Below are 15,463 nucleotides of genomic sequence, written 5' to 3'. Positions count from 1 at the left end.
GATGAGTCAAACATTTAATAAATTGGATCGTTGTTATAACGATATGAAAACAACAAATCCAGGCCGATGTTCACTAATTTGTGTTTTCACAAATTTGTCTTTCACAAAAATGTCGGTAAAAATCTTAATCAGTAAAATTATTAATCACCTGCACAAGATTTTGTCACTTTTTACCTTTTAAATTTTTTGGGCCTTTTACCCACTTGTTACCAATAAGGCATTAAAAGCATTTTCAACTACAAGAGAAATTCCTATTTTTCGTTATCAGGAAAGCTAGCAAAGATAGAATCTATTCCTCATTACTTTACTATTTTTTTGTCACCTAGGCTAAAAAAAAGAATAAATTTTTGCGAGAACTAAAACGAAGGTATAACTTTTCGCGAAAATTAAATTTCGCTTAAATGAGTTTTGCGAATCTTCTTATTTTCGCTAAATTTAATTCTCTCAAAAATCATTTGCCTTGAGGTAGTCCTTCTCCATTTTTTCGACTAATAAATATATTATTTTAGGCTAAATAGTGATCACGAATCTTCTTATTTTCGCTAAATTTAATTCTCTCAAAAATCGTTTCCCTTGAGGTAGTCCTTCTCTATTTTTTCGATTAATAAATATATTATTTTAGCCTAAATAGTGATCAGTTTTCACCTTTTGTTTACAATCAAGGACAAGACAAGTTTGATAGAAACAATTTCAATTGAATTAAACAAAATCAGTTGCTTCAGAATTCAAAAGATTTGATATTTGTATGGATTCTACCACGGTTCTTACAACTAGGTCAAAAACAAAAAAAATGGACTTAAAAACAATCGAGCTACCAGCTTATCTTTCAAACAGTACACAAAAAACAAACAAGAGATGTACATAACAAAAATACTAATGTATATAACGAAAATAGATGAACATACAAGAATATAACATGTGTATATAAAAAAATAAGTATCAAAAACAGTTTGTCTACAGATAAGAACTTTCGAGAGTTCAGGCAGAGATTTGTTCATAAAACTTTAACTTTCACTTGACAGTCTTCACAAAATTCATTCAAAAAATAAAAATTGAACAATGAATTAAAATTTATTTAAAACAACTACAGCAATTAACTTGAAACTATAGTACTGAATATTCTCCAGGAAAAAATAAAAATTATACACATCTCGCACAATCGCACAAAATTCCAGAGTGCTTTATTTGGAGAGATTTTAATGTCAGAAAATTTCACCGTTGCGCGGGTTTTTCGCCAAAATCGTAAAATCTGTAATATACATGTCTCGTGATGCGTATTGACAACTTTCCTTGTTCATCCCCCAATATCTCGTTGAATGACAACTACTTTTAACTTCTTATTTCAGGTATCATTTCCAATTAGCTTCTACTCTACAATCATCCCCTGCACTTTAATACTCTTTTATATTAAAGGCTCGGGGCAATTTTTAACAACCACCGGACGATCCTCTCTCCCATAAACCATAGTTTACCATTTCCAAAATGTTTCGAATAGATTATTTTACCAGAAAGATCGAAACTAAATCCACCTAATCCTGATAATCACTACCCCGTTCATAAGCAGGCGGTTGGATAGCTACGTAGATGTTGTACTTTCGTAGTGGAGAGGAGCGTTCAGCTATTAATTGTTTTTGTTGATCTTCTAATAATTGCTGCTTCACTGAAAGTTCTTCCAAACCTTCCAATGTTTCTTGAAGCATTCTAAAACATACAAACATAGTTCAATGCTTTACTTTTTTGATATTGTCAGCTTTACAGAAATAGTAAATGTTTTCCAAGTGTAAGACAAGTACGAGTTATATACCTTGTTATGTTCGATGGCTTGGTTTCTTATGGTACAATTACACACAATTATACACAATTACAAAGATTGTTAAATTATCCATAGAGTAGCAAACAATAAAGCGATGATGTTGTTATCGCTCATATTTGAAGTATTTTTTTGACAGTTTTAAAACGTACTGGCAAGATCGGGTATTATTAATGACTTGCAAATAACTAAAATATTTTAAAAAAAGGTTGCGTCCCTCGCTTCAAATAATAGCGACACGTTCAATCGTCAACCGTGGATCGAGCATGAGTCACGGTATCAGAAAGACAAAATGTTCTTCACAAAGCTTACTTTTGCTGTTCGTCAAATTGGCTGCCCATTTTATATTCACATTTCGCTGCGTGCATACGCAATCTTGCTGCTTCGAACGATGGTTGTAACTCGGAGACATACTTGTAACAAATATCTGCCAAGTCAAACTGACCCAACGCCTAAAATATACGTCATTCAAGCCCTTTATGAGTGCTATGAAGTAGTACTTATTGATTCAGACTTTGCATACCTTATAAGCTAATTAGTTTTGAATCTCTATAATCATAGCCATCGTCTATTTGTTTGTCAGTCGTGTTACGGAAACAAGAAATGCAATATATAAAGGACGCGCGACTCCGTGGATTTTTTCACAGTTTGACGACTGGTGTTATAGAAATGAAGTCAGGGGAATTGCATACTGATCTGCGAGTTGACTTTACGAAGTGAATTTTTTATGTTACTCTGTTCCTATCCAATATAACAAAAAACGAAACCAGATATAAAGTGTTGTAGAACACTCTTTATAAAAGTCACTCTTCCCTAAATCACAGCCACCCAATGACTCATCACCTACCATTAGTAAAATCAGAACAATAATGACAAAAATATTTTCTCTACTTACTCCGTAAATGTTACCCAGTGTGAAATAAACAATATCGTAATCACTTGTGCTTTCCAGAGCTGCATGCATCAGTATGGCAGCATCGAGAGAGTATTTAGATCTGTGTAGTATATTTGCTAGATTCACTAAGGCTAAATCTTTATGCTCCCTACAAAATATGATACAGGAATGCACTGAAAGTTCATACTCGGAAACAGCACGACTTCGACAAAAAAGTTGTACAATACTTGATAACAATACAACTTTGACAGCAAGCTTGAATTAGCAGTCAATCATATGTTTAATCACTTCCAATAGTGATTTTTATTTATTATTATATTTTGTGAAATTCTTATATGCTCAGCAAAAATTTTCTAAATTCGCTGGACATATGTCATCATAACTCACTTGTTGTTGTTTTTTTACAAAAAAAATGAAATCTTGAAACTGGCTGTTTTTTTGTTTGATTGATGAGCATAGGTTGGCCAAAATATATATATAAATCCTTACGCATGAAAAAGCGAAGATAAAACACAACTGACATCAAAAATTACTTATCCGCATGTTTCAAACTACACGCAGGATAATAATCCTACTAGAAACTAAAAGAAATATCAATAATATAGTGAAATTTAAACCTGGACATTAGATCAAATTTATTCCTAAGTCTGCACATGGCTCGTTTGTTTTTACTGCAGTACCATACCTTGGGGAATAGTGCAAAGCTCTTCGAAGACATTCAACTCCATTGTAAGAGTAGCCTGCTACTCTCCAATATATCGCTGCTAAATTTAACAATATCCAAGACGTTGTATTCTAAATAGATTAAGATGCAGAGATAAATATAAGTTATCAACATACAATGTTGTATGTTTCGAATCTTTATACAGTTTTAAAATTACAATTAAATTGCATTAAATAAATATATATAAGTCATTTAACAACTTCTTTGCTAACATTACCTGTGAAAGAGCAGTGTATATTCTATGACCAAATTCAGGTAAATTTTTAGCATGTGGAATAGGGTTAACTAAACCATGTTCTGAAGCATTTACAAGTTTTTTCCTCTCAGCCACTCCTTTTAAATGGTCGTAACTGCTCATACTGAACAGAAATTCAGAATTGCATACAGGTTCTTTCAACTCAGAGGGAAGTTCGGTTACATAGTCGACATAATCTTCGATTCTGTTCCAAATAAACACACAAAAAACATAATACACAAAATATCAAATACAATTATAGAAAAATGATAAGTGAAATAAAAGTACACTAGAAATTTGCGATAACATAAAATAAGAAAAAATAAATATAAAACATGTGAGATATCCTGTATGTGTATTACCTGATGTTTTTAGCTTCCAGTCTCAGAAACGAGCTTAAATACAAATCAAATTGTGATAACTTCTTTTGCGTTACTCTGCAATCTGGATCAGAGTAGAATGCAAGCCTTTCCTTGTCCATACGTTCTGATTCTACAGAACGTAATAAATTTTGTTTCTTTAACAATTCTTGAGACTTCTTTTCCAAGGAGCGAAGTTCATCAGTGGCCTTACTTTGTGATATAAACAACAACAAATCGCCAGGAGAGTTTAGCCGGTACAATGAGTCAGTCTAAAAAATAAAATAAGCATGAATATATATACAAATTATTTTTTTTTATAAAAACCATCAAAACTTATCCCCTTTATTACAGGAAATTCAACTCACATGAAATGTTTGTTTTTACAAAGTCAGACTTGCTTCTTTAAACGTAATATAAAAAATCTAAAATTATATAATTCCTTGCTAGTTTTGTTTTCCCCCCAAAAAAGGTGTGCCAGAATTTGGTCAAAAATAAGGCACATTATGGCTAAAATAGACAGCCACTTTTTCTTTGCAATTTGATCGTTGATCATTGATTTATAGAAAGTGTAAAGTGTATCATTATTGTTACACCGTTAATTTCTATTGATAAAGCTTGCTCAAATTTGGTGAACTCAGCTTTTTATAGAGTAATGGGATTTTTTGGATCAAAGCGTCTTATCTGAAATTAGTTTTTTAGTGATAATCATCACTGAAAGCATATTTAATAAAATCTTAATGGAATCTTGGGTGATTTATTATAGAGAGGTGAATAAATGTTTTTAGTGGTAATCTATCACTGCAAAGAATATTTAATAAAATCTTAATGGAATCTTGAGTGATTTATTATAGATGAAAAATGGCATACTTTGCATAGGTAGCCTCAAAAACATCGATGGACATACCGTCTATTCTTTCCAGGAGGGACCATGGTTTAGATAGGGACGCCTATAGTATTTAATGCTTATTTTTAGCTTAAACAGGGGCTAGGATAACATATGGTATACCCTTAAAAATTTGCATAGCAAATAACAGCCTTGGATTACCAAGTTATTATAGATTTAGAAATATTATAAATTTAAATAAAAAGTGAAAGTTTTGGAATAAGAATTTTATAGTCAATTATTAGTGCATAGCATAGGGGATTTAAAATTTTATAATGTAGACCTTGAAACACAGAAAATACTTAAAATAGGTAAATTTCAGTACTGCAAGTGTTGAAATAGCATTGTTCCACCCAAAGTAGGGCAACTGCCCAGAGTCCGGCATTTTTAAATCATAACCCAAGTAGGACAAAACTATGCAAAGTAAAACAGATTCTTTTATCAGTTGAAACTGCATTCTTGCGTCCTAAAATAAATTTATTAAACTACTTTAAGCTTTGCTATTTTTATGCCTTAAATTTACGAAATTTTATTATTGTAGATCTTTGTAAATAAAGCGGAGCAGTACTCAGCTGCTTTAATAACTGGGAAATGCAAATTAAACATGAAGGTTTTAAAATTCAACAGGATTTTGGTTTTACGAGAGAGCAATATTAACATTTTCTAATAGACCTCTTCATCGATAGCGACACCATTTTGAATTTCCCGTTTTCGCAATGCATTTCCAGACAACCAGGGTATCTGAGAAATCAAAACATTAGAGCCATTTTTGAGCTTGTTTATGCTTGGATTTTTGTGAAATGGCAATTAATGATAGCTGTGTTGCTGGAGCTGTAATAATGCTCGAAAAAATAAGAGTAAATATGTAATTAAGTCACATATCTCTGCATACGATGGGAGTCTTGAGCTAAAATTCTGGAAATGTCCTCCTGATCCAAAGTTTTGTTCTAAATGGGGGTTTGCATGTAATAAAAAGCATTTTATTTTTAAGAAACACAGTGTTATATGCTCAAACCATTTTAAATATGGAAGACCCACTGATGTTAGCCAACACCCTACACTATATTTGAAAGGATATGGTGAAGAGCCTGCTAGTAAAAGAAAACAACCAAAGGACAGACAGGTATTATATACCTTGTGTATCCAAAAAGCGAAAATTTGCAAAATATCGACACATACAAAAAATGAAGCATCTATAGAACCAACCAGCGAAGAAGTAAAAGAAGAAATGATAACATTGGATACTGTCAGTGCCTTTGATTTTAGTGTCAGCATTGATTGACATCACCGTCATCTTCCCTAACTAATTTTGCATTAAAAACTTTTTGATAAAGGTTTTACAAACAAGATTTGTTCTTATCACGTCAGATAACCTGTGTTTGCCAAACATTGTTTTTTGCCACTGTAATTGTGCATGATTCTTGTGGTAAATAAACAACAAAGTCAGCAAAAGTTGCTCCAGTTACATACATTTGATGCTGAATTTGTGTGAAATAAGGATGGCTAGGTTTTAAGGTATAGTTCGTTCCAGCTAATAGTTGAATGTCGCTCTTGAGGTGGACGAGGATCAAACATATTTCTTGGACATTTTATAGGAAGGTTGTTGTTTTCTGGATGAGGAAGTGCAAGTTTTGTTAAGTCCCAGAGTCCCAATTTCACGACTGTCATAGTTTAGGCACAGCCAAACATAGGGTGTTTCACTAACTCTTGCTTGTGGCACTACATTACCTCAAAATGAAACAATAATTGAAATATTGTTAAATTCAACATTCCTAAAATGACCTGCAAACATCAGATTGTGGCCTTCTTTGAAACCTTTTTCTGAAATACTTTTTTTGCATAGTGCCTGAGGCAGCTTGTGGTAATGTCTGGACAATATAAGAAGGAATTCATCCAGCCTAATTTTAACTCCTTAGGAAAAGGAATTTTGATACAATGAATCAACACATAATTTTGCAGCTCTTCGATCGTGTATCTCTCTGCTTTTCTCCTCCCAAGGACGGTAAAACTGGAAGTCCAAGTAACTAAGCAGCTAGGACTTTCTTAATTAAATCAGGTTTTCTACTCGCTCCCCCAGATAAAGATATGCCTAGGGAAGACAAATATTTCTTAAGTGCCTCCACATTCCGTTTTATTAATTCTTTTTTCAGTGAAAATCATGTCAATCCAACGCAATACAATCCAACGCAATCCAACAAATTTATTCAAAATCATGAAAACAGCATCGTAGAAGCTAAGAGATCGCTGTAGATCGTTTAAAAATCATGAAAACAGGATCATAGAAAACAAAAAGATCACCGTAGATCATTTAAAAATCATGAAAACGGGATCGTAGAAAACGAAAAGATCGCCATAGAATGTTTAAAAATCATAAAACGGCATCGTAGAAAACAAAAAGATCACCATAGATCGTATAAAAATCATAAAAACCGGATCGTAGAAAACGAAAAGATCGCCCTATATCGTTTAAAAATCATAAAAACGGGATCGTAGAAAATGGAAAATGGAAAAAGATCGCCGTAGATTGCGTAGATTGAACCTATGAATATGCAATTTTGCTAGTCTTTTCAAAGTCAACCTTGTATATTTTACTTTTTTGTGTAAAGTTCATATCATTTCTTTTCGTATTTTAAAAAAATTGGTTTAATTCTTTTGTTTCTGGTTTCGTGTTGAAATAATTATGCGCAATTACACCAGTACTTTTGAAGTTCGTTTCAAGATCGTATAGTAATTTACTTCGTTAAAAGTTCGTATCATTTCATTTTGCATGATAAAAAAAACTTCGTTAAGTTTGTATCATATATTTACAAAGTTTGTATAAACTTCGTTAACATTTTTTATTCAACGAAGCACTTCGTATGACATTCGTTTAACAAAACGAAGTACTTCGTAGCGTTCGTATAATTATACGAAAAAAAACACACAAACATTTTGAGACCATCCCTTAATAGGCTCTAAAGCGTTGCGAATAAAATTTACTAGTTTGACAAGAGTGCCTATCTTTAGTTTTTCATAATATTATCTTCCTGATCCTGATAAAAAAACGCCTTCTTCTTTGACTGGGCCTAATTTGGTTTAATTGCACATAACTGACCAAAAGTCATTTTTTTGCAATACAGTGGTTTCTTTATACTTATGGTAAAAAAATTCTCTTTATTTTATCCTAAATAATTTTTTTATTTCTTGCCAATAAAAAATGCTCTCTTTTTTTAATTTATACATGCACCACAGGGCTAAAACTTTTAAAGTCGGGCGGCTAAAAGCCGGACAAATATAACTTGTTAAAAATTTGATGAAAAACCATCATGGTTAAAAAGTTAGTCAGAACTCTGTGCATGCATCTGTTCTGCCCAATCTTAGGACACTGCCCAATCTTAAGACTGGGCAAGGCGCAACACGATTGGGCAGGAGACCATGTTAGGCCCATCTTTAGACACCTTTTAAATTTTAAAGAAGGGATGTGCCACATAAGCTCTGTTGGTTGCAAGACCCAACAACCATTCTCAGGCACATTAAAACATCATATTCGGTGTATATATTCTGACCCAACTTAGAACACAACACATCTTAAGACAGGACGGACCATCTTTGGACATGGTGGCCTATCTTTTGACATGCTGCCCTGTCAATTGACGGGCCAGGACCAACTTGCGACATGGCGTTAAAAGATGTTGGCATACTTCAAGATTGTATTTAACATAAACTAACTCCAATAAAGTGAAAAAACTGAACTGCTGCAACTTTTGCTGAGATATTGTTGTATATGGCTAGCTGAGATTATATCGAGTTATGCATTTTAAGATTGTTGTGGGTGACAAAAACAACACTACTTGGCATCTCTTGGTGCAAGACCAAATCATCGAATGAATTTTAAAAAGCAGTAAGAGACTTCCTTGTTGAACTATTGGAGATGTTTGTGTGCATAATGACTAGCTAAATAATTATGACTCAGATATCAAAATATAACGTTTAGCTCAGTGTAATTTCATAATATATACATATTCACAGGCAGCTATAGTATAGCTAAGCTGTTGTTTAAGCTATTTTGCTATGTTTAATTTTTAATATAATCTTTGATGGAATTATTGCAACTTGACCTATTACGTATAACATGAGAGCAAGAATCGTTTTGGCTGGGGCATCCAGGATTGAAATATTTTGTTATATATTCAAGAAACAGAAAGACTATGACTATGATTTAAAAAAGTATTATCAGTTAATTTATATTTTATGTGATCAGTATCACCAGTTTCAAGCAGAGTCCTTAAGCTCCCATTTGAGCCTGACCCATGTTGTGGCTGTTTCTAAAAAGTGTCAATAGTTGGATCTGTCCCTTTTTTATTACGATTTTTAAAAACACAAGTGTCCTTCGTCAATAGTTGGGCCTGTCCCATCCTATGATACAGTCTTTTGAAAGCATGGGACTTGTTTGTCAATAGTTAGGCCTGTCCCATAACACATTTTCTAAAATTACAAGAGACCTTTGTGTACAGTTAAGTTTGTCCCATTTCATGACACAGCTTTTAAAAGCAAGAGATTCCTTCGTCAATAGTTGGGCCTGTACCAACTTAAGACGTATTTGCATACACTTGTCCAAAATTGGGCCGGTCCCGTCAATAGATGGGCCATCCCGATTGCGAATGCACCGACCCGTCTTTTGACGGGCTGGCCTGTCTAAAGACGGGCCATTCCTGCGTCCAAAGTTGGGCTGGTGTCCATAGTTGGGTCAGAACATATATATGATAAACAAAAAACGAAGAAAAAAAACTGTTAAATTGAGCCAGTTTTTGGGCATAGTAAAAATCATAGCTAGCTAGCTAGCTAGCTATAGCTAGCACGTATTATACATTTGGCGTTTATATAAAGCTTGTATAGTAACCAATTTTTTTTTAAAAAAAGGTTTATGTATAAAGAATCAGATAAATCGTTAGCTGTTAACGTCATTTTGAATGATAAGTTAAGCTAGCTAGCTAGCTAGCGATAGTCAGCTAAATGGTTGAATAGTTTCAATTTTTTTTATACACATATTTATATAAATGGTATATATAATTTTTTCGCATTTTGATTTGCCATCATCATCATCATCATCATTCTCGGCTTAACGTCCGTTTTCCATGCTAGCATGGGTTGGACGGGGTATATTAATGACCCTCTTCCAATCTGATCTAGACTGTGTTAGATCTAAACTAAACTTCCTCTCTATCAAGTTTGTCCTTATAACCTCCTGCCAAGTCTTTCTCGGTCTGCCTCTGGGCTTTGCCCCAGAAACTATCAAGTCTCTACACTTTCTTACCCAATTATCCTCCTCCATTCTTTCCAAGTGCCCCAGCCAATTTAATCTTCTTATCTGGATAACATCTTTAATTCTACAGAGACTTAGCCTGCTTCTTAGCTCATCTGAACTCTTTCTGTCTCTCAGACTGGCATTACACATCCACCTAACCATTCTCATATCATTCCTTTCTAAACGGTCAAGATCTTCCTGCTTCACTGCCCATGTCTCACTACCGTACAACATAACACTTCTTACACAGGCCTCATACAACCTACCTTTTACCTCAATTGACAGGACTCTGCTAGTCAATAAAGGAAGTAACTCTCTAAACTTTTTCCAAGCAGAACCTATCCTGCAAGTAACACTTCTTCCAACACCCCCTTCACTGCCCAACATATCACCTAAGTAACAGAAGTTCTTAACTATCTCTAACGAGCCACTGTTGTACATCATTAAAGCTGGAAATACTTCATTCTCTATAATCTCACCTTTGCAACGCTTGCATACAAACTGTATGCCAGCTCTTAACCTTCCACTAATACTACTGCACTTCTTATGTACCCAATGCTTGCAAGTCTGACAAAAAATTGAGTTACTACCAACCCCTTTCCTGCAAACTCCACAAGGCCACTTTCCAACTACAGGGTCACACTTGGCTGCAATGCTACTTATCATGACTTTAGACTTTGCTGTGTTTACCTTCAGCCCTTTCTCTTCTAGTCCTTTCTTCCACTTCTCAAACTTTTCAACTAATTCTTCCATCGACTCTGCTATGAGAACCAAATCATCTGCATACAATAACTCCCATGGGCAACCTGTTCTGAACTCCATCGACAGCGCTTCTAAGACTAGAATAAACAACAAAGGACTAAGTACAGAACCCTGATGTACACCAACATTTACACTAAATTCATCACTAAGTGAATCGTTAATCCTGACACGACTTCTAGCATTGCTGTACATAGACTGAACCATCGTAACTAGCCACTCATCCACACCTAATTTTCTCATAGCCCACCAAATAACTTTACGTGGCACTCTATCAAAAGCTTTCTCTAAATCTACAAAGGCAAAATAGAGATTCTTTCTTTTTCCTAAATACTTTTCCTGAAGCTGTCTGAGTAAAAATATTGCATCTGTAGTGCCACGCCCTGGAACAAAACCAAATTGCATCTTATCTATATCAATTCTTTCTCTAAGTAACTTATCAATCACTCTTTCAATAACTTTCATTACTTGATCAACCAACTTCAAACCTCTATAGTTACCCCTTTCTAATGCATCACCCTTGCCCTTGAAACAATTCACTATTACACTCGACTGCCACTCACTCGGAATAGCACCATCCTTTATAATCTGGTTAGCAAGACTTGTAATAAGCTCAACTCCAATATATCCAGATGCTTTTACCATCTCTGCAACAATACCTGATACTCCTGCAGCCTTGCCAATCTTCATTTTCCTAATAGCCTCCACTACCCATTCTGTCTTGATCTGCATGGCTGGCCCTTCTACAACATCATCATCAGACAAATTATCCTCGTCCCAATCAAACTCAGTGTTAAACTCAGTGTCAAGAAAAGTTTAAATTTAAAGTTCCTTTTAAGAGGTATATACAGTCTAAAATTGTCACTGTGCTCTTTGTTTTCCCCAATTGTTTTCAGATTGAACATGTAATAGACCTTTTTGAATGTTTACATTTTTCGCGGTAAGCCCTTCTGGCTCTAACCAGTGCGTGGCAGGCAGAAAGATGCGGAAGCTTGCTGAAGAAAGGTAGTTTTTAGTCCATTTCTTTCTGCGGAAATATTTTCGAGGCTTTAAACTATTATCAAGTGTAAATAGATAACTTCTGATTGACATATAATCATATAAAGTCGTAATGATACCTTCGAGCGAAGAAACAGACTAAAATGGACCTCAATTCACTTAGCGCCTGCATCTTTTTGCCTGCCACGCAATTGTTAAAGCCGAAAGGGCTTATCGCGGAAAATGTAAACATTCAAAAAGGTCTATGTCTATAGATTGGGCAGTCCAGTCTTAAGACTGGCTACCCATTTGTCACTGTCCGAAGACTGGCCTGGCCAGTCTTAAGACAGGGCACGTTCCAAAAGATTGGGCAGAACACATCCATGAAACTTTGAGACACATTATGGCACAGTATAAAATATATCAAATTAACAGAATGAAAAATATCAAAAGTAACAAAAGATCATTATATTAATATGATGTGATAGAATCCGTAATATGAGAGATAATGCTGTGGCATCTCTCATTTCAGGTTTTTCCTTGTTGGATTTGTTTTCCACCGATTTGCTATAATTTTTAAATAATTCAGCTGCCAAGTAGCTACATAAAAGTTCTACCTCGTATGTAATTTTTCCATTTTCCAAAAACCAATGTGTGGCCGCATGCCCAAGAGGATTAACGTTAAAAACGAAGTAAATAAAAAATATGCGGTAAATGCGCATCCAACGTTTGTCTTGGTAAGAAGCCATATTTAATTGTTTTATTTCTCATTTTCAATCGTGGTGAAATTGTTTCGATGTAGGTGCATAGTTGTTTTCGTCTTCGCGCCAACATCGTTCCCAGGACTTGTAAAGTTTTGCAATGGACAGTATTCAACAGAAGCAAAAGCTTACAAGTAACCAAGCAACTATGGTAAACAGGCTATTACAAAGCTCCATAATTACAAAATATAAATAAAATATATATTTTCTTTTTGCACTTCGTAAAAATTGTTACTCTTTTCAGACACTTTTTGCATATGGTAGATCAATCGAAGTGACAACGGAACTAAGTAAGTCAAAATTTTGACATGTAAAGCTTTGTTGACAGCATAGAATTATCGTAACGTGGAGTCTTTATGCTCATAGTAATGGTTGATTAAAGGGCCCGTGGACATAGACAGGATAGAAATTGAGAGAAATGGAAATTGATCATTTTGATCTATTGAACACAAATTATTAAGAGAACATTAAATTTGACAAATGTCAGTAACCCTACCAAATGATTTTTCTAAAAATTTTTATTTTTTTTGAAAGTTACGAATCATGATTAAGTATTCTTCGTGCGTGAGAGACGTCTACCCAGACGTGACATATAGACGTAGCAGGTAGACGTGACAGATAGACGTGGCGGGTAGACGTGACAGATGGACGTGACGGTAGACGTTGCAGATGGACGTGACAGCCAATTTTGGCGAACAGACGTGGCGGATGGATGTGGTAAATACACGTGGCGGATAGATATGGCGGATAGACACTAAAATGTCACAAAACGAACTGATTATTCGAAATATTACTTTACTTGTGAAGATTATTCTGTAAAAGTAATTAACTTGATTTTGAAAATTTCCAAAAATGTAAAGCTATCCATCATGAAATTCAGCAAGATTCTTGAGTAGCTTTTAACAATGTTACAAGTAAGAAACAAATTGTCTAGCCGTCAATTATTTTGAGCGTGACGTCGTGTAAATATATCAGAATAAGATCACTTCCGTATCGATAAAAAAAATGAACGATTATTATTGGCTTCGACTTTTATTAATGTTTCTCACTTCAGGGTCTGGTTCGAATTAAAGACATTGTTTGACTTTTGGAGAAATAGGAAACAGGCATTCAGGTGATTTTCCAAGTAAATCCGTAATTTGATGTTTTACAAGAAAAAATGTGTATTTACAAATTTACAAGTCGTAAAAAAAATAAATCTTAATTTTACAGATGCTGAGTTTGCTCAAAGGTTTAGAACGTTTTCTGCCCATTTTCTGTTCACATCGATTTGCTACCATATTATCGGTAAAAACACATGATTGGGTTACTCCATTCTTTAAACGTTTGTACTTTTATGATGACGAAGTAACCTTAATACTTATCACAGGTAGATTGGTGCACGTAACACGCGAAGAAGATTTCAATTTCCTCTGAATATCACTGATCTCTTCGTAAATATGAGAGCCGGTATCGGCAGTTTCTGCGTCGTGCGTTGCTGGTTTCGACAAGTTCGTTGTAATAGAACTTGTTCCTTTCGTCCTTTTAAATGGGAGTTTTAATTTTCGAAGCGAGCTGTACCAGCTACTTCTTTTCTCCATTTCACAACATTCGAGGTAAACATTCTCCATCTTACTATTCATACATTCTTTCTGCATGTTGTCATCTTTTTTTGTCATGTACAAACAAATGCTAGCGTCAGCTTGAACCTTTCCTGAAATGTATTTGCTACTAAAAAGCCATTAACTAAAATATCAAAAGATTGGAAGGTTGCTAGGTTACGAAATCAATTCACTAGATGTATGTATGTGTTTCTTTTTATAAACGAAATTAGCTTTGTGTGGGTTGTTACCATTGGTAAATGGATAATGCCTATTTTGCTAAGTTAAGGTATTTTCAAAAACGTGATGCATTTTAACATCACGAAAGTGTGTAACTTTATTGCTGAAAAAAAGTAGCCACCTTGAAAAGCAAGGTTGAAAACGTAGGTGAACACCCAATTAATCTTAAATAATGATAGACACTCCTTCGTTTGGAAAGTATTAGATAGCGCTCCTATTAATTGCTTTAAGCGAAAGATACTTGAAGCATTTTATATTAGATCCTTAGAATCAACCAATTCTGAATGAACTGGTTGATTCTACAGGGTTATTGTTGTATCATAACGGAGTCACATAATTTATGAAAAAAACTTTTTGTGTCTCTTTGTATTGAATTAGATTTTACGTCTTTTGGGACACGTTTTCAACTTTTAGTGTATATTATCGTAATACAGTAATAATACAGTAATACATATGCTACGAAAAACTTCGTACCTCCCTCGCCCCAGGGTTTTTTGTCTTTTTGATACGAGAGAAGACGTCATCTCTCATATCAAAAAAGCAAAAAGAAACATGGGGACGAGGTTGGCTTCGTATTTAAGTCGAATATAATATGTTCTAAACGAATTTTGTTTTACTTACAATGGCAAACAAATCATGTTTATTTAACTAAAATGAGTTTCATCTCGCCCATAATCTTGTAAACACTTACAAAGACTAGATAAGAGACGAAAAGTGAAATTTTCATATCGACTTAAAAATAAACTTCATTTGCAGGCCGCCTAAAAGGTCCCAGTATCGATCATATCAGGGGATAAAGAAGATCAACCTCGAACCCAGGGCTTGTAGCGTTACAGGCCCTGGGATCGAGGTTGGAAGGAGGTTGCAAAACAACGTCTTTAGTAAAACCACACAAATGACTTTGTATGTTTTTTTTTATCTCCGTCATAACAATTGAATGGATTTCTGTCTT

General features: G+C 34.4%; 1 protein-coding gene across 1 annotated transcript; it reads right to left on the bottom strand.

Moving 5' to 3' along the window:
• Positions 1–801: 801 nt before the first annotated feature.
• Positions 802–12,701, bottom strand: LOC130662363 (tetratricopeptide repeat protein 17-like). Its single transcript, XM_057461212.1, has 7 exons — positions 12,548–12,701; positions 4,027–4,295; positions 3,647–3,869; positions 3,391–3,500; positions 2,706–2,853; positions 2,123–2,262; positions 802–1,701 (listed from the first exon to the last, which is right to left on the bottom strand). Exons 1-7 carry the CDS (start codon positions 12,677–12,679, stop codon positions 1,530–1,532), a joined length of 1,194 nt encoding a protein of 397 aa, XP_057317195.1. The 5' UTR covers positions 12,680–12,701; the 3' UTR covers positions 802–1,529.
• Positions 12,702–15,463: the final 2,762 nt, after the last annotated feature.

This window comes from Hydractinia symbiolongicarpus, chromosome 10, assembly GCF_029227915.1.
Source record: "Hydractinia symbiolongicarpus strain clone_291-10 chromosome 10, HSymV2.1, whole genome shotgun sequence".
Taxonomy (NCBI): Eukaryota; Metazoa; Cnidaria; class Hydrozoa; order Anthoathecata; family Hydractiniidae; genus Hydractinia; species Hydractinia symbiolongicarpus.
This window is presented reverse-complemented; position numbering and strand designations above follow the sequence as displayed.

Coding starts and splice junctions, on each gene's coding strand:
- LOC130662363 (XM_057461212.1), bottom strand. CDS start 12,679: ATGGCTTCTTACCAAGACAAACGTTGGATGCGCATTTACCGCATATTT. Junction 3,870..4,026: donor CTGGAAGCTAAAAACATCAG/GTAATACACATA, acceptor TATTTGGAACAG/AATCGAAGATTATGTCGACT. Junction 2,854..3,390: donor GCTTTGCACTATTCCCCAAG/GTATGGTACTGC, acceptor CATATTTTGTAG/GGAGCATAAAGATTTAGCCT.